This window comes from Labeo rohita, chromosome 8, assembly GCF_022985175.1.
Source record: "Labeo rohita strain BAU-BD-2019 chromosome 8, IGBB_LRoh.1.0, whole genome shotgun sequence".
In the NCBI taxonomy this organism is placed as follows: Eukaryota; Metazoa; Chordata; class Actinopteri; order Cypriniformes; family Cyprinidae; genus Labeo; species Labeo rohita.
In genome coordinates, this window is record NC_066876.1 from 19,717,440 (window position 1) to 19,737,820 (window position 20,381).

A 20,381-nucleotide genomic window follows, 5' to 3' on the forward strand; every position below is an offset into this window, starting at 1 on the left:
TTTTTCTAAATGGATAACATAGTTTAAACAGATAACTTTAAAAGTATAAGTTATTAAACACGTCATTAAGTAAATAATTTCTATAATGAAGGTTTGAAGTGCTTATTGTTTATGTATTTTCATTTTTCAGGGCTTTTTATCTGGAGAAATCAAACTCAGACTCAAATTCCACTGCAATGAAAATAGACCAGGTAATATCCTTATACACTACTGTTCAATTGTTTGGTCAGTAATTTATATATATATATATATATATATACACACACACATACACAAACACTACCAATCACTACCAGGATTTTTAATGTTTTTTAAAGAAGTCTCTTCTGCTCACCAAGCCTGTATTTATTTGATCCAAAGTACAGCAAAAACAGTCAAATTCAGCAGTAAGATAACCGTTTTCTATTTGAATATATTTTCAAATTTTATGTGATTTGATGATTTCAAAACTGATTTTTAGCATCATTACTCCAGTCACATGATTCTTCAGAAATTATTCTAATATTCTGATTTGCTGCTTAAAAAACATTTATTATTATTATTATGTTGAAAGCAACTGAATAGAATTTTTTCAGGTTTCTTTGATGAATAGAAAGTTCAGAAGAACAGCATTTATCTGAAATACAAATCTTTTGTAACATTATAAATGTCTTTATCATCAATTTAAAGCATCCTTGCTAAATAAAAGTATTCATTTCTATAATTTCTTTTCTAAAAAAGAAAGAAAAAAATTATACTGACTTATTATGACTGGCTTTTGAATGGTATAATGTGTAATGTTACAAAAGCATTTTATTTCAGATAAATGCTGATCATTGGATCTTTCTATTCATCAAAGAATCCTTAAAATATGTACTCAACTGTTTTAAATATTGCTAATAATAATAATAATAATAAAATGTTTCTTGAACAGCAAATCAGCCATAGGTATATTAGAATAATTTCTGACGAATCATGTGACACTGAAGACTGGAGTAATGATGCTGAAAATTTAGCTTTGATCACAGGAATAAGTTGCATTTTAAAATATATTCAAATAGAAAGCAGTTATTTTAAATAGTAATAATATTTCAAAAATGTTACTGTCTTTGCTGTACTTTGGATCAAATAAATGCAGGCTTGGTGAGCAGAAGATCCTTCTTTAAAAAATATTAAAAATCTTTCTGTTCAAAAACCTTTGACTGGTAGTGTGTATATATACTGTATATATACAGCAAGGATGCATTAAATTGCTCAATAGTGAAAGTGAAGGCATTTACAATGTTACAGAAATAAATTCTATTATTTTGAACTTTCTATTCATTAAAGAATCCTGAAAAAATTATAACAGTTTCCACAAACAATTCAAATGCTGATATTGTTCAGAATTAATAATTATGATAAATGTTTCTTGAACACCAAATCAGCATATTAAAATGATTTCTGAATGGCTGCTGAAAATTCAGTTTTGCCATCATAGGAATAAATATTTTTTTTAAATATTAAAACAGAAAATAATTATTTTTAAATTGTAATAATATTTCACAATCTTACAGTGTTAAATGTATTGTAAAACAAAAAAATGTAGCATTTGTGATCGTAAGAGACTTCTTTTATTAAGATTTCTCTTAATAAACTTCCTAATAAACTCTAACAAAGAGGCCACAATCAAAATGCAAGGAAATCAATACATCAAAAAATTTCTTATTAAAATTTAAAACCAGAAAGTTTAATTTAATCATTTTAATCTCCAGCTCCTCCGGCCGCTTAACACCTTGGACGACCTCTGTCGGCTCATGCAGATGTATATGAATGTAAAACCTGGCTGTGCGGGTCAGCCCTCTGGAGTCAGTGTTCTTGTGGTGTCCTCCGAACTCTGCAACCGGCTGGGAGCCTGTCACATTACCATGTGTGCCACTGGGATGCAGAGGTACCTGCAGTCAAATGTTGTTTTCATGTTGCTCTAGATCCAATAGTCAATCGTGAAACCACAGATGGGAATAAGGTTTTATTGAGAAAAAACATGCTTCGCATCTTTAAGCCTCTTACTACTGAAGTGGAGCCACAGTCAAGTTTCTACTGTAAATTTAGTTTTACTTTGACTTTCATTTATTTCTTGCTCAAATGAGCATTTGATTCGTATCCTAGGTTACCGCTACACTATGGTAAATCAAATATAACAGATTGTCTAAACTGCCTGTTGACTAATGTTTCTGTTCTGTGTAGGTGTACTCTGACTGTGTCATTGGAGCAGGCCATTACTTTAGCTAGAAACCATGGCCTCATGCCCCGCTGCCTAATGCAGACCATGGACATCATGCGTAAACAGGTACAGCTTACTAACACGTTTTTGTTAACTGGTAAAGATCTTCATCTATGCTCCTTATTTCAGAGTTCAGTATCTCTGAAGTATATTTTAATGGATGGTAATGGATTTAACTACTCTCTGTCTCTTTACTTTTCACTTAATTCTTATAAAACAATTTTTCATGTACATTGTCAGTCAAACATTTTTGAACAGTAAGATTTTAAATGTTTTTACATTTATTTGACCAAAGTACAGCATTTTAAAATATTTTTACTACTTTTAATAAATGTTTTCTATTTGAATATATTTTAAAATGTTATTCCTGTGATTTCAAAGGTGAATTTTTAGCATCATCACTCCAGTCACATGATTCTTTAGAAATCACTGTAATATTCTGATTTGCTGCTTTAAAAAACAAAACAAAACAAGAATCCTGAAAAAATGTACTCAACTGTTTTACATATTAATAAGAATATTAGAACGATTTCTGAGAGATCACATGACACTGAAGACTGGAGTAATAATGCTGAAAATTTAGCATTTTTTTTTAATTATTCAAATAGAAAGCAGTTATTTTAAATAGTAAAAATATTTCACAATATTACTGCTTTTACTGTATTTTGGCTCAAATAAATACAGGCTTGGTGAGCAGAAGAGACTTCTTTAAATATCTTACCGTTAAAAAACTTTTGACTGGTAGTGTAGTAAGGCCAAATTTAGTTTTACATTTTCAGTCAAGGATTATTGTCTATATTTGTTGCATTTACTTTTTCTTTTCTATTTAAATTCTATTTCACTTAATCTATATTAACGTCTAATGACAAGAAAAATACAGTTTAAATAGAAAAGAATGTATATACACAAGATATTACAAATGATTAAACACTGAAACATATTATAGCTGCAAGTAGAAACTTCTGGGCCAATCACATGCATGTTTTATGACTGAATAGATTTGTTTAGCCATAAAATGTCTAGTGTAATTAGAAAACAAATGTAGTTACAAGCTGACGTGTGTTATGATATATAACTTTTGACTTAGCCAGTAGGTGGTACTATGGCATCCTTAAGGCATTATGACAATGACACATACATCACAGCACAAGTTGTTAAATAAGAGCATCATACTGGGTATTTGAAGTAAAAAAAAAAAAAAAAAACTTGCTGTATGCTGTGATTTACTCTATGTATTTTGCCTAGTAGGTGACCACTAAAATGCTTCTGTACACTTAAAAACACGCATTCGTTGTGGTGAACGCAAATAAAGTCGTTATGTTAAAATTCTTGCCATGTTTTTTTTTTACTTTAAGCAATGTAAAAAAGCTTTTGATTGGTATCAATACCTGATGGTCAGATGAAAAGCGTACCTGTATTCGGCGAACCATAAAATCTAGTGTGAAGGCACATGACTAGCCGTCGTTTTGTCTCACACACACGCAAAGAGTCTTGTATACCATGCAGAATTGACACGCTACATGTAAACTATATTCTTTGCTGTATTTTCCTGTCAAACTAACAGAGCTCCTCTGGAATTCCTCAGCTTTTCAGAACTGCCGGTTTCTCCAGTAGTAGGCGGAACTAATTCGCAAACGGCAATCTCATTGGCTGGCGCTTAACAGTTATCACCTCTGTTTTGATTTCAGCAAATCAGTTTGAGCGAACACAGACAATATGATTAATATTCATGAACCCAGCAGCTCTTTAATCTTTAGTGTGTTTTATATTGTTATTAGTAGTAGAATTCGTATTAGTTTTGTTATCTTTTCAGTATTATTTTTAGTTCCCCTTTTTTATAGAAATACTACGTTACAAGTTCAGTCAACATGACAAATATGCATTCATACATGGTTATTCTAAAGTTCTAAAGTTTAATTCTAAATTATCATAATGTCATATTATAATGCTTGACTGATTGATGCTAAGTTTACATTCAGATGTTTAAAAAACTGTGCCATTAAGCTTTATATATGTGGTGAATAAACAAAAATCTCATTAATTTAATTTAAATTTCATTCAACACATATAATATTGGGGGCATCCAAGTTATTTGACATATTTAAACATTTTTTACACACAATAGCTACTTTCCCTGGTAATTCGTTACTTTTATAATGATGTAACTCAGTTACTAACTCGGTTACCATTTGTGAGAAGTAACTATAACTAATTACTTTTTTGAAGTAACATGCTTACAACACTGGTGCCTACACACCTCCAGTGCTTGACATATGCTTGAATGTATCAATAAGTATGTGTGGGCAAGTAGTCAAAAAGCTAAAAGAGTTATTGGTCATTTGAGTAACAAACTAGTAATACATACTCAGGAACCGACAAAGTCTAAACTAAATATTCTGACATTTGAGCTATTATAACAGTATTCCAACAGGCACTAATAACTGTCTTTATTCACAGGGCACCAGAGTGGAGATTTCTGCCAAAAATCTCAGAGTAATGGACCAGATGCCACCTTTTGCTCCCAGGTATCACTGATTCTTGCTATTTAAAGACCTCACTGACATTAAAAATTGAAAGTTGAATGAATCTTCTACAGTAACCAAACCCTTTTGAATCTTCATCACAGGCTCTTCAGGTTGTGTTTACCCCCCTCCGATGGAGATCTTTGAATAAGGTGACGTCCGTCTCTCAGGCCTTCTAGCTGCTGGGAGATATCAAGACTGGCTTATCATTTTGAGACCATGCCTCAGCACATCTCAACTCCCGGCCAGCCTCATCCAGAGAGGTCCGGCTGAGGTCAACACGACCTGGAATGAGAACCGTCCGGCTACCTTTATCTCCTGCTCTGGCAGCTGAGAAAATCGCTAATGCTAACGATGCTAATCTTGGCTAGCAGTGTCTGCCCACAATGCTACATTGTTTGATCTCCTAATGGATCTGGACTGGCATGTGAACGGCTAAATCTAACTGTAAAAGGCTGTATTATATCTTCCTTTCGCCTCTGACTGCAGTCTTGCGTCAGCAAGTAGGGTGGTTCGGTCTGGATGGTGACGTTAAGTCGTTAAGTTCAGATACGTGGTGATTATGTGCAATTACTGTAGCTTAGCATGAGTGTGTCTGCACTGTGTCATGGGAGGTGGTGCCCTCAGAGAGCTGTTGCGATTCTCTCACTCGTATCAGGTATTACGAAAGTACTGAAATCATTCCAGCCTACATGGACCAGTTTCAAAATCTTAATTCATATCCGTCACTGTGTTTAAAATAAGTTTGAGTCTGTTTAACAGCACAATTTTATTGTGAAGTTCCATCAGCGGCACAGGGAAACAGATGGAGGCTATCAGCTTCTCAAACGATACAAAAACATACGCCTGCATACAAAATCCAAGATTTCACTAGCGATATTGAAGATTGAAACTGTTATTGATCAACTGAGAGAAAAAAAAAAAATACCATTATGTCTGCCCGTCCCTGGTGTATAGCACTTTTTAAGCATGAATCAATGCTATGTTACAGTGCGTGACTGTTCTACGGAGCTGCTTTGTGCGGCTGTTTGGAAAAGCACAATAAAAATGCTTGTGTTCTTCAGTGTTCATTAAACGTACTGTACATTAGAAAACAGAGAAGCGCAAAGGGATCATGTGAAGAATTAATAGCTATAGTAGGATTTTATTGAAGTTTTGTATTTAGGTAAATATATATGTATGTTTCAGAGGGATAAGCATATGCTCTTTGGGAACAGCAGTGCGATAATTTAAAGAGTATTAATAATGTTAAAACATAATATTGTACATCTTTCATTTTGTATACTTAGTGTATATTTGGATAGGAATCTTTATTGTGCTTTTGCACGATGTGTTCGATATTTAAATTTCTAACTTCAGCTTTGTGGTCAGTAACCAAGAAGGCCTGGAAATTTTAACAGTGTTCCCAGAGTAGTTTGGACTAGTTAAGGTAGTATGTACAGTTTGTGAGGGCTTTTGTAACATGCAAAGTCTGCATTTCATTTTTTTTTAATATATATATTGTTATATATCTTACCTTCAATAGTCCTGACAGTTGACAGTATTTGCTCAAATTAGTAGATTTGAGTATATAAGGTCACTAAGGTCGCAGCAAAGCATCATGTCTTAACGAAACCTTAATGAGACGTTCATCGTGTTTGTATTGTAGTTCATAACACGTCGTTGTCTGTTACATATGAGCATGGAAGTTAGATGCTGCAACTTAAAAACCATGATAAAACATTTTAAATAATACTTGAATTTATGCTAATAAATAGTGTTGTTTTTCTCTTCATATATATCCAAATTGAAGCCTAGTGCTGGCAAATGTTGATTTATTTGAATTGGATTTTAACATTTTATTTGGTCCTCAAATCAAATGGTTTTTAAACTGGAAACAAGTGTTTTAATCCACAGAATCTGTGCAGTGTGATTGTATGTTGCTTGTTACTATGCTTTATAATGTCCACGTCCTATCATTTCTGTATGATAGACCTAAATCTAGTAAAACCCAAAGACGTAGCATTAGCATTAGCATGTTCCTATCACTGTATATTAAAATCTCAGGTTTCTGCACCATCTCGGTCCATTATTGTGCTATTCCCCTTTCAAAAGTTATGACTGCGTAATTTAACATCACTAATCAGTCAGCCGAAACATGATATGCATGTATTCAAATGTCTTTTTTTACTTTAAACTGCTGTTCTGTACCATTTTAAGTTTATATTGCCAGTTTTGACATCTTGCATCAAAGTGTGCTCTTTGTAAAAATTCAATGGTGCTTACAAATCTAGTCTTTCTTTTAAGGGCCTTAGGTTTTTGGTCTTTTCTTTTATTTCAAAATTATTTTCTTAATTTTACAGATTCTGTTTTTATTAATAAGAGCAGTTTAATCAAAATCTCACTGGTGGAGTGAAGGAGTAGATCTAATCTGCATCTGCAAATATATTTAACTTATAGTTTATATTAATGTTTGACTGTGAAGTGTCTGTCTTCATGCTGTCCTGAACTGTTAATTATACATTTAAATGGCTCTTAAACTTATATCCACTTGTTTTTAACTCAGTGTTGAATTAAAAACGTTGTATAAAGTTCTCCTTTCTGAGTTAATGTAATTTTATATCTAAATTTGGATCCTCCAAGAGTGCACCTTCAGGTAAAACTGAAGACCTGCAGGAAATCCAGAATTGTCTAATTAGAGATGTAAAATTGCCTTGTACTCTAAAGCTCAGTATGTGACCCTCATTTCCCGATAACAGTGTGGCGATTTTAAAGCACCCTTCAGTCTGACAGGAGTAAACCATAGGTTTGTCTCTATACTGTATTTAATTGCTAATATCGAAATAAAAGAGTATCTGTTTATAAATTACTTCTGATCTGTCATTGTTAGACATTAACAGGTTATAGTATGTGTAAGTGGGCATGGAGAGATGTTAACAACAGTGAAACATCCAATTGCACTTTTTAATTAAACCACATCTTTTGATTGTTCTGCCCTATAGACTTGTCTAGTTGCACAACAGTACATAAATGAACCCTTTTTATGAGATTTTATAACGTTTTACAGTTTTACCCAAGGTAAACATCACCTTTTTTATCGTGACAACAACCTTGTCACCGTCGTGAGGCTGTTTTTTTTTTCATTGGCATGATTGAGATAAGATTTCAGCATTGCAAAGTTCTATTTCCTTTCCTTCTATGAATGATTTAACTAGCTTTCTAATTATTTACCACTTGCAACTATTTGTCACATCAGCCCCTTCATCCCAAATCCGACTGCTGAAACATTAAGAGGCTCGTACAGCAGCCGGAAGGCGTAAAGATAAAGGACTACCCATTGCAGTTTCGCCTTAGCGTTTCAATTGGCTTTTAGTACGAGACCACCGCACTACGGAACACACCCCGGTTCGGCAATGTCTGCCCACGACTACTTTATACACTCGTTTGGATCTGTCAAACTGTAAGGATGGTGAAAAAATCGGCCAACGGTGAAGTTTATCACCCTCCGGCTGGGGAGAAGAAACTGAAAGTCGGCTTTGTGGGACTGGACCCCGGGGCTGCGGAGACGAGCCGAGACGGGGCACTTCTTATCGCCGGTTCGGAGAGCACAAAACGGGGCAGCATCCTGTGCAGACCGAGGTCCAGCATCTCCAGAGGGAGCATCGCTCACAAAAGAAACGCGCGTTATCGCAGACTGCAAAATTTCCTTTACAATGCGCTGGAAAGACCCCGCGGCTGGGCGTTTATTTACCACGCTTATGTGTGAGTATGTGCTCCGTGATTTGCGTTACTGCGTGGCGTGGGAATCACCCACCTTTACCGACAGAGATGCTGCTGTGCTGCACCGCCCAGATTGCTGAAAGTTTGAGATGTTGTCGGCCTGCCTGCCTGCAGCTTTTGTCGCAGAGCGTCAGTCAAACAGTGGGAAAATATGTAAAAGTTTTGTCTGTGTAAGAAGATTTATTCAGACTCAAACCGCCAAATAAGCATTTCACAGCTGTGCATATTTCATAAACTGAAACGTTGGAAAGTGTTCACAGATTATTAATGATGCATACTGTAGACTCGGTGCACACGGTATCATTAGGCAGCGGTTTCAGCACCGGTCAGCTCCTCTAGTACCGCGCTCGTGTTTGCTTTAAGCCGCTTTCAGACGCCGGTGCAACAAATTCGTCTTGCTTGCGGGGGGGAACCGTGCCAGCGGTTCAAGGCTACGCCGGTGGCATGCGAACGGTGGCGTTGCTGGCTTCTTTGCTGTGGCACAGGGGTGTAGGAACGATCTGGAAAGTGAGGGCACACATTTCAAACCTTCTTAGCCTGGCTTATGAATATTAATAGGGTGACGTAACTTTCGGGTAAGTGATTGGCTGAAAGGCAGTTCGTGAGTCCAAAATCTGTATCAACCTTCTTACGTTCGAAACAACGAGAGTAATGTTATTTCGAGACTTATTTTTAAAGTTTAAGTACTTTTACGTTGCCGTATGGTGTCTTAAATGTGGCGGCAATGATCCTAAGCTGTAAAAAAACGCATTTTTCTATGTTTTCATAAAAACTGAACTGCTTTGATAGACGCAAAAACACGTTTTTTTGACAGTGCGTGATGTCTTGTAATTTCTGTCTGCTGTTTATATCAAAACCACGGTTTTGGTTCGGTTGTGTGTAATGAATCGGTCAGTAAGTGAGTCTGAATCGGTTCGCGATTCGAACAGCTTACTCACTGAATCGAGTTTTTCGCTCTAATAAGTACAGGATACAGTCAGATAGGGAAAAAGAGCACTGGATGAAGTGAATATTTATCTAAAATCAACTGAAACGCAACCCGAAAGCCTATGTAGCATTTGCCAGTGAGGAAGAAAACCTAAATTCAGGATAACCACAGGTAAATGCAGTTCCAACCAAATGAGTATCAAAACAATACACAACACGGAAGTATCAAGTACCATGATATTGCTACTATTATTGGACATGTAGGGTTTGCTGTAAATGTGTGGAAAGTAAATCACTGTAGCTACTGTTTGCTTACAAAATATGAGTAGCCTAGCAATGAGCAGTACTGCTGAAATGCTAAAAATGCTCCTGACGAAAATTACCTGGCAACATTAACTTGATTCTGTAGACAGAGAGGTGCTAAAGTACTTTAATTGCATCTCTGTTTAGATTTACATTTTTTTCCTGTCCTGTTCATGTTATGAACTACTGTGAATCTTTATGAGGCTTTATTTTATTTTCCACAGTGGCCTGAATTTGAAGAAAATCAAATAAGATGGTTAAACTGAAGTTTTTGCATGAAGGTTTTTTTTTTTTTTTTTTTGGAGCCTGTTGGATATTGTGTAATCATTATAGGTTGGGTAGGGAGCTTAAACTGTTTAGACCGTTCAGTAGGAGTTCCTTTTTGTTATATTAGTAACCATAACAGTCCTGTTTCACAACAGACTATTTTGTGGTAAAATACCTTGTGTTTGTTTGTGTCATGATGGAACCCACCAGAAGCTTTAATATCCATTAAGATCCTAGGATTGGGTTTAAATTATGACACTTACAAATCACTCAGTATTTTAGACAGGAGAGATGAGATTGGTACTTGGATTGAATCTTAAGATAAGGCATAGCATCACTTTTTCTGTAGCCTTTTAGAAACACACAGAGCTTCCAGAGTGCTCCATTACCTCGATTGTCTTTGAGATCCATGCATCTCTTATGACGCCTATAAACCAATCTGTCATAATGCAGCATTATAACCTCAGACCGTATCATGGATGCTGGAGCATGAGCTGTCTGATCCTCTGTAAATGTCTTTGTCTGCTCTGCTGGTCATGCAACCCTCATAGAAGACTCCCACTTCAGCCTGAGACATGAGTGTGTGTTCTGAAGATATATTATTTATACAGTCACCATCCTTATTTTACTCTGTCTAGTGTGCAAGCACACACACACACACGCACACAAACATTGAGTGCAGTGCAGTGTGCTGACTTTGGCCTCTTACTTTAAGTGTTTTTTCTCTCTCTTTCACAAGCATTAAATGCAGAGATAGCACTTTGCATGCTGTACAGACTCAGCTAAGCCTTTATTTCTCAGGCTCAAGGAAAGGGGTACAAGGAGATATTTAGAAGTGGTGAATGCTTTGATATGCAAGTGAACATTTGTGCAGCAACCTCATTTTGCTGATGATAGTCAGTTACCAGTGGCTAATCCAATCAGAAGGTTAAGAATATAATTTTCTAGTATGTGATATACAACAATATATCCTCACTGTTCAAAAATTTGGGGTCAGGAAGAATATTTAAAAAAAGAATAATAAATTGATCAAAAGTGAGAGTAAAGACGTTTGTGATTTTACAGAAAATCCTTTCTCTTATAAATGATTTGTAATTTCAAATAATTGCTAATTCTAAATATGTTTCTGCACCAAATTAACATGTTAAAATGATTTCTAAAGGATTATGTGACACTGAAGACATACCATTTTTTTGTATTTTTGATCAAATGAATACAGCCTTTGTGAATACAGAGAATACTCTGAATACAGAGACTTGTTTCAAAACCATTAAAAAACCCACCCCTTGTTTTTAAATGGGTATTGTGCTCCTCTAAAACATTACTTAAAGAGATAGTTCACCCAAAAATGAAAATTACCCCATGATTTACTAACCCTCAAGCCATCCTATGTGTATATGACTTTCTTCTTTCCGAAGAATTCAGTCGGAGTCATATTTAAAAATGTCCTGGAATTTTCTAGCTTTATAATGGCATTAAATAGATGTTAAAGTCCTATAAAGTCAGTTGAACAAGTCATTGCCTACTTGTTCAGGTAAATGAGTGTATGTTGACATGTATGTTGTCTGTTGGTGTCGTCATAATCTGTCGTCCTGCCTGCTTTTTCTCTGACATTTTTGCTGTCAACATTTTTGTAGTTTTGTTCTGTCGTCCTAACTGTCATCTTATTCTATTGTCCTTACTGTCGCCCAAACTGTCATCTTTCCTGTCATCTTATTATATTGTCCTTACTGTAGTCTTGTTCTGTCATCCTTATTGTCATCCTATTCTGACGTCCTTACTGTCATCTGTTCTGTCATCTTATTCTGTTCTGTTCATTTTATACTGTCGTCTTGTTTTGTCATCCTTATTTTCGCCCTGTTCTGTCGTGCTTACTGTCATTGTTCTGTCGTGCTTACTGTCATCTTATTCTGTCGTCCTAACTGTCGTCTTGTTCCATTGTCGTTATTGTTGTCCTGTTCTGTCATTCTTACTGTCATCTTGTTCTGCCATTCTTACTGTCATCTTATTCTGTTGTCCTGTTTTGTCATCCTGTTCTGTCATCCTAACTGTCATCTGTCCTGTCATCTTATTCTGTTTTCCTTACTGTTGCCTTGTTCTGTCGTTCTTATTGTCGTCCTGTTCTGTTGTCCTTACTGTCATTGTTCTGTCATACTTACTGTCATCTTATTCTGTCGTCTTTCCTGTCGTTTTGTTCTATTGTTCTTATCGTCGTCCTTTTCTGTTGTCCTTACTGTCATCTTGTTCTGTCATCCTAACTGTTGTCTTTCCTGTCGTCCTTACTGTCATCTTATTCTGTCATCCTTACTGTTGTCTTTTCTGTCATCTTATTCTGTCATCCTTACTGTTGTCTTGTTCTGTTGTTCTTATTGTCATCCTTTTCTGTTGTCTTTACTGTCATCTTATTCTGTCGTCCTTACTGTCTTCCTGTTCTGTCATCCTAACTGTCTTCTTTCCTGTCGTCCTTACTGTCATCTTATTCTGTCGTCCTTACTGTAGTCATGTTCTGTCGTCCTTACTGTCATTTTATTCTTTCATCCTGTTCTGTCGTTCTTACTGTCATCTTGTTCTGTCGTCCTAACTGTCGTCGTTCATGTCATCTTATTCTGTGGTCTTGTTCTGTCGTCCTGTTCTGTTGTCCTTACTGTCATCTTATTCTGTCATCCTTGTTGTCGTCCTGCTCTGTCATCCTAACTGTCATGTTGTTCTGTCGTCCTTACTGTCATTTTATTCTGTCGTCCTGTTCTGTCGTCCTAACTGTCGTCTTTCCTGTCATCTTATTCTGTCATCCTGTTCTGTCGTCCTAACTGTCGTCTTTCTTGTCATCTTATTCTGTCGCCCTGTTCTGTCATCCTGTCGTCTTTCCTGTCATCGTATTCTGTTGTCCTAACTGTCATCTTTCCTGTCATCTTATTCTGTCGTCCTGTTCTGTCATTCTGTCGTCTTTCCTGTCATCGTATTCTGTTGTCCTAACTGTCATCTTTCCTGTCATCTTATTCTGTCGTCCTAACTGTCGTCTTTCCTGTCATCGTATTCTGTTGTCCTAACTGTTGTCTTTCCTGTCATCTTATTCTGTCATCCTGTTCTGTCATCCTAACTGTCGTCTTTCCTGTCATCTTATTGTCATCTTGTTCTGTCGTCCTAACTGTCGTCTTTCCTGTTGTCCTAACTGTCGTCTTTCCTGTCATCTTATTCTGTCATCTTGTTCTGTCGTCCTGTTCTGTCGTCCTGTTTTGTCGTCCTAACTGTCGTCTTTCCTGTCATCTTATTCTGTGGTCTTGTTCTGTCGTCCTGTTCTGTTGTCCTTACTGTCATCTTATTTTGTCATCCTTGTTGTCGTCCTGCTCTGTCATCCTAACTGTCATGTTGTTCTGTCATCCTTACTGTCATTTTATTCTGTCGTCCTGTTCTGTCGTCATCTTATTCTGTCATCCTGTTCTGTCATCCTAACTGTCCCTGTCATCTTATTGTCATCTTGTTCTGTCGTCCTAACTGTCGTCTTTCCTGTCATCGTATTCTGTTGTCCTGCTCTGTCATCCTGTCGTCTTTCCTGTCATCGTATTCTGTCATCTTGTTCTGTCGTCCTGTTCTGTCGTTCTGTTTTGTCATCCTAACTGTTATTTTTCCTGTCATCTTATTCTATCGTTTTGTTCTGTCACCTGTTCTGTTGTCCTTACTATCATCTTATTCTGTTGTCCTTATTGTCGTCCTGTTATCTTTCCTGTCATCTTATTTTGTCGTCCTTACTGTCGTCTTATTCTGTCGTCCTTATTGTCGTCAAATTCGACTAGGCTGCTTTAGGCATCGTCTGCAAATTTACCTCACAGTACAAAACGAAGTCCAATAAAGTCCTAAACTTTTTTTTCATGTTACAAAGGTTGTAGTATGTTTTTAGTAAAAAGACTTACTTCTACAAATAAGATTTTGCCATTATCTTCTTTACTGTATGTACAGTACATGTTCATTTAGTTTGCCCACTAGGAATTTACTATAGTCCTGTAAACATTAATTTGAATGACTTTGTTTTGTACAGTGAGGTAAATGTGCAGACGGTCCCTAAAGCAGCCTAGTCGAAAATGCAGCGAATATCAAATGTGAAACGAACTTTACCACGCTGATAAAGCTTATGATGACAGAGCAAGACAACAGTAAGGACGACAGAATAAGATAACAGTACATATGACAGAACAAAACAACAATAAGGTTGACAGTAAAAATGACAGAGAAAAAGCAGGCAGGACGACAGATTAAGACGACGTCAACAGACAACATATACGTCAACTTACTGATTTACCTGAACGAGTAGGCAATGACTTTAGACAAAGACAAATGTATAGTACAAAGCAGTCGACTTATTTTCAGCACATTTGGAACCCCATAATAAAGTGCATCCATCCATCATAAAAATATACTCCACATGGCGTGTGAATCGATGCATTTGTGTAAAACTTAAAATATAAATATCGATGTGGGATGTAGGCATAGCGTAAACTCTGGTGGAAATATGTTAGTCTCTTGAGAACCACGTTTTGTTTACAGCTAAGGAAAACCAGTCTAGTCTCGGCTTACGTTAAAATCCTCCGACATTTTTCTTCACAAATCCCTGTTTTGTACTTCTAATTTGTGACTGATGTTTTGTTTTGCTCTCTACACTGCACTTCCACGTTCGTCAGAGATTATGGTTTATGAAGTTTTAAATATGGATGTTTTTCTTAAACAAACACATCGATTCACTTCAGAAGGCCTTTATTTAATGTCATCTGATACCAAATCATTGTATTTGTCTTTGGTTCAGTCTGGAGAGTCTGGTTTTAAGAGTATTGTACTAATGGGGTGAATAAGGTAAATTGATTACTCTACCTTATTCACTGCTGACTCAAAGAATGTGTCTTTGCTGTCTCTCTCTACAATTTCCAGATTAGTCTGTGGCCGTTGCCAACATCAAGAGCAATAACTCGTCTGACAAAGACAGAAGGCTTAATGATTATTTGTATTAGTGTTTATGTAACTGGTTTATATGTTTCTTACATCTGATGTTCAGAGGTTCAGCAGTCGGTGTCATAATGCTGTATTGTTGCTGAGATCTTACCAAGCTTGTACTTGATGCCCCTGTGGTCAGTTTGTCTGTTTGTGAAAATCTTATTAGATTTTGCTAGTTCGCGCTTTCAAATCGAAATGTTCTGGCAGCATTTACAAAGCCACTTGAAGGCAGTACATTCAGATTTTAAAGATTTTCATATGTCAGTAAGTCTTCAGCATCAGCTGCTCCTAAAATGTCATTGTTTGTCCAGTGTAGTTGTATCAATGTCAGTGTGATTTCAGGCCAAGTTTATAACAAATGACATCCTCATCCAACCATCTGAGAGCAGGAAGGTGAGCAATCATTTCTCATGATGTGATGTGTTCCTGTAAGCCACATCAGGTGTCTGATGTCACTGGTTCTGTATGTCTCAGCATTTTTTTTTTCCATGCGTAATGAGTAAAGATTAGATTTCCTGTGAGAATTCTCACTTGAGCTGATTTACTTTACATTGACTTTATAATCCTATTTCTCACCTTTATTAATGCAGCCTTCATTTATTCACCTCTGGCCTCATTCCCTTTAGGACCAGTCTGTTTTACTGACCTCCTTCTGTTAGATTGTTCCAAATTAGCAGATTCATTTCTGTTATGACATTTAATATTCATACCAGGGCAAGAAACAGTCTAGTGGGGAGGATATGTTTTATATCTGACACCTTTACAGTCATTCAGCAGCAACTCAAAAGATCAAAAGATTTGATCTTATAGAGGGACAGTAAAAGTCTGTCTGTTTGAAATCAATACCGATATATTGAAAATTAATAGCATAGCAATTATAGCATAAAGGTATGGTTTCTTTATTGTAATGTTTTTCTTAGCATACTGAAGAAGTCTGGAACCCTGCCTAATTTTTTACTCCCACAGGGCTCAAGTCCAAAAAAGCAGATTTACATAACCTCATGGCCAAAGATTAAATTTGAAACAAATGCCACATCAAACAGCCAAAAATGAATGCAAACAACACAAGAACATGTACACTACTGTTCAAAAGATTAATGTTGGTATCGATACCAAACTTTAAAAAAAAAATAATAATAATTACTGACCCCAAATGATATTATTTTTTGTTGGTGCAACTCCAGTAACTGCAAATTATAAACAAAATAATTAAAGGATAAAACTATGTTTTAGATGAAATATCATCATAATCAATTAATTCTTTAGACAATGCATTTGATGAGAGCTCATGGTTCAGGAAACTGCAGTGCGTAGCAGAAACAGTGTTCAGGAAAGTGCGTTGTGTTGTTTCTTAGGGGTTCAAGAACGTAGCGATGAAACCCTACTGTAATTGTTAGAATGGTTGGGGATCAGAGATCCCTTACGTAAAACGATAGTGCAGACCAAACTGTAAGTCGTAGAGACTTGAAATTTGGAGGGATCGTAGTACTCTCACTATCTACAACATGACCAAGGCTCACCCCAATTTTTTTTTTCCGCATTCCTTGAAAAAACTATTTTTTGCCCGATTGGAACCAAACCAGCACAGAAACATTCTCTAGAGAGTGACTATCAATAATTATTAAAAAAAATGTTGAACTTTCGACTCACCGACACAAAGGGATGCCAAAATGTTTGGAATGAGATATCTTTAAAAACTCTGAACACGTATGTAAGAGCTCAATCTGTGGTCACAGGAAAAAAATCACAGAGCTTGGCCACTTGGTGGCGCTATTAGAGGAAAATGTGCATAGTCTTGGTCCAAAGTGCCACTAGTATCTGTAAGGACATTTGCATATCTCAAAAAATATTTTTCGCATATACACGCAATATTCATATCATATGACAGAACTCTTCATTCTGGACAACTTTGCTTCTAGAACCACCACTGTCAATCAAATCGTTTGTAAAATGATTGAGAAGGTGTAAAAAAACTACTTTTGCGAAGTCCTGCGTTTTTTTGCTTAAACTGCAGTACAATTTTCTGGACTCTGTAGGTCAGTAATTATCAAAAAAATGTTGAAATTTACCCTTTGGAAAGCTATAATAGGGTTGTTTAGAAAAGGGCCTGTCTGAATTTACCCAAAATCCTATAAAGCCTATAAAGGAAAACTCAAAACTTCACAAAGCCTGGTGAGCACATGCAACAGATGATTCCAAACAAGCATGCAAAGTTTTAAGGAGATCAGACCACAGCTGGCACTATAACAGTCATAAATGTTTAAAAAAAACATCATATTTCTATGGCAAATTACCTGGATTTGACAAAAATGTTTTTTTTTTTTTTTTTTTATTTCAATCATTGATTTAGGTGGTTGACTTGTTAAATAATAAAGCAATAAGTCCCAAGAAGCCATGGTTTATAGTGAATTTATAACAGATAAGGGGCGTTATAAATTGGGGTGTTATAAATTCACTGTACGGCTTCACAGGACTTTTTGCTTTTAGAAAATGGTTATTCCACTTAGTACCATTTCACAAAAAAAAAAAAAAAAAAAAAAAAAAAAAACAAAGCAAATGATGTAATGATATTAATACAAACATTATTCTTCCACCAAACAATGTAGTTTCTTATAATGGCTTTGAACATGGCTCAACCAATCAGAATCAAGGACCGGGACTTTCTGTTTTATAATGTCTTTTTTCATACTTGCTTAAATGTCTTAAAGTGCTTGAACCCTGGTAATTGCTGCTTGCAGCTATTTTTTTTTTTTTTTTTTTGGGAGAAAGTAGAAAGAAACAGGGACCTTTACAGTGTTTCACAGCTTCACAGGTTCACAGATTTGGTGGTATGGCCCTACAATCTTTTTCTTTTTTTCTTTCTTTTTCTTCAGAAATGTTTGTGTTTTAATTTTTCTAAAAATCAAATAAAGGCATTAAACATTTATTTATTTTTAATCAAATAAAAATTAAATCCTTTAATATTTTGGTAAACAAACAGAGTTTTACTGTTAAAATGAATACATGGAAGAAAATTTGATACAAGAGTAATATATTTCTGTTACACTTTAAACCTTACTTTTATTTTGACAGGTTGCCCTTTCTGTGTATACAGGATGATATGATGCAAGTTTTCTTAAATGAAACGGTAAAATTCAGATGAAATGACTCTCACAGCAGCTCTGGAGATGAAGTTCATGTGTTCATGTCGTCATATAATGAGACTCAGAGGCCGAAAATCACCGCGAGTCTCACGTGTGCTTCACTATTTGTGTAGTAAACAAACAAGCGGAACATGCAGGATTTATACCTAAACCGTCTTTTTGCGTTGTAATATATACAGACATTAGCCATATCGCGATTCGAATTAAGTGACAGATTTTGATTTGTTCTTCCAAAAATTGACGAATTCCGTGGCATTCAGCGCTATGGAGTAAATCCGTTTTTATGAATGGACTCCGCGATCCCGAGAAATTGTAGACGCGCGTTCATGTAGAGACAGAATTGACATGCCGTCATGTAAATAAGATAAATAACATAAGACCATTTCGTTTGTTTAATAAAAGAACAAGGTATAGACATGTTCTATAGGAAAGGCAACCTTAAATGAGTTTTGTTGTGATCTGGCGCTATATAGAAAATAAAATTTAACTTGACCAAGGGGGCAGGGGGTGCCGCTGGGGGGGTGGGCCGCCCCCCTAATATAATGGCTGTGGAAACACTGCTTTGGTTCCATTGTCACCCTCATCATCTCTGGCTGACTTCCTCTCTGAATATCTTTTTTTCTACTTATTGAAGAAGCAGTTATTTGAGTGTTTTCATTGATTGTGTGATGGTTGAGATTCCTTGACCTTTAACTTTATCACACAGCGCCACATCTCACAAATCACCTCTCCAATGGTGTGAATCAGGGCAAAATCACTGCAGTAAAACTGTTTTGGAAGTCTCCTGGTGGCTTTGGATGTCAATTCAGACTCAGCCGATTTTCAGGTTCCCCCCAAAGTTTTATGTCAATGTTTTTATCTGTCATTGTTTTTTTGTTTCTCACTCTCTCATTGTATGGGTGTGAGGCCCAGAGAGGTTTTATGCTAATGAGACTTTCAGCTATTTTAGTCTCATTTCACTTCACTCTCCTTCTCTCTCTTCAGGGATTTATCTCTGAGTTTAACTGCAGAATGTCAGGAACTCTCCAAGGATTCTTGCCTCTCTCAAGCCAGTATTTTTCCTAATAGATCACAAAGTCAATGATAGGCCCAAGAGGACCCAATTCCAATTAAGTTCCTAAACTCAATGTCCTTCATGAATATGCATCGACAGCTCTGTCCAAAACAAATTATATCAATGAATAACTTCTAATACTGAAACCTATCCATTGGAGCTTGTTCAGATGCTTTGATATCCCATGTGAGAGAAGTCTGATTCTCTACTGTCCTGTCTTGCAGGTTTCTGCTGGTGTTTTCCTGTCTGGTTCTGTCAGTGTTCGCAACGATCAAAGAATACAAGAAAAGCTCTGAGAGTGCCTTGTACATCCTGGTTTGTATCTGATTCTCATTTAACATGATTTACAGGAAGAAGCTGATTCATGCTAGTGATGCTGTCAGGTTGTTATATCAAATGCTTCAGGCTTGTGTGTGCACATTGTAGACACTGTAGATCACAGTAGATCCTGTTCCACATTCTAACAGAACGTGACAGGTAGGACATTATCCAGTGGTGATGTGAATTGCTGTGAACATGACACTTTATAGATCTGTTTGGGTCAGTGTAACAGTAGCCATCAAGCACTTGCATACTGCTCTTTTAACATAAAAAGCTTAGACATGCTGTTATGTCTATATTTTTGATTCGTAACTATTATAGTTTTTGGCTATTTAATAAGTATTATTGTAATGTATTGTTTATCTCATTTGTTAACCACTTGACTTTTTGTATTATATTATATTATATTATATTATATTATAACCACAGTATATGCTTCTGTGAACCTTTGATGCAGCAGATTTTTTCTAAATTCTTTCCCAGATGTGTGTTTTGACATAATCCTGTTTCAGAGCTCTACAGGCAATTTTTTGACTTTAGGGCTTGATTTTTGCTCTGATATGCATTTTCAGCTTTAATTTAGATGTGTGAGGCTTTTCAAATCATACCCATTCAATTGAATTTGCCACAGGTTAACTCCACTTGAAGTATAGAAACATCTTAAAGCAATATCCTGAGCTTAATTTCAAATGTTGCAGATAAGGGTTTGAATACTTATGCAATGGTATCATTTAAGTTTTTTATTTTAAATATATTTGCAAATATGTTAAAAACCTGCGTCTTGTTTTTCCATTATGGTGTGATGTGGGAAAAATGTCATTTAAAGCAGTTTAACATAAGGCAGCAACATAAAATAAAGGGGT

General features: G+C 36.0%; 2 protein-coding genes across 4 annotated transcripts in view; both read left to right on the forward strand.

Moving 5' to 3' along the window:
• Positions 1–7,612, forward strand: part of prex1 (phosphatidylinositol-3,4,5-trisphosphate-dependent Rac exchange factor 1) — a 91,389-nt gene extending 83,777 nt beyond the window's left edge. Inside the window, exons 36-40 of the mRNA XM_051117842.1 lie at positions 131–191; positions 1,734–1,909; positions 2,206–2,308; positions 4,700–4,767; positions 4,869–7,612. Coding sequence (XP_050973799.1) covers positions 131–191; positions 1,734–1,909; positions 2,206–2,308; positions 4,700–4,767; positions 4,869–4,911 — 451 coding nt within the window. The 3' untranslated portion in view covers positions 4,912–7,612. The remainder of the gene's footprint in view (positions 1–130; positions 192–1,733; positions 1,910–2,205; positions 2,309–4,699; positions 4,768–4,868) is intronic.
• Positions 7,613–8,023: 411 nt separating this feature from the next.
• kcnq2a (potassium voltage-gated channel, KQT-like subfamily, member 2a) overlaps positions 8,024–20,381 on the forward strand; it is a 36,607-nt gene continuing 24,249 nt past the window's right edge. For 2 of the 3 annotated variants that reach the window (XM_051117845.1, XM_051117846.1), the window contains exons 1-2: positions 8,025–8,505; positions 19,422–19,512. In XM_051117845.1, coding sequence (XP_050973802.1) covers positions 8,210–8,505; positions 19,422–19,512 — 387 coding nt within the window. In that variant the 5' untranslated portion in view covers positions 8,025–8,209. Of the gene's footprint in view, positions 8,506–19,421; positions 19,513–20,381 lie in introns of all 3 variants that reach the window. The other variant, XM_051117844.1, reaches the window with a different exon arrangement.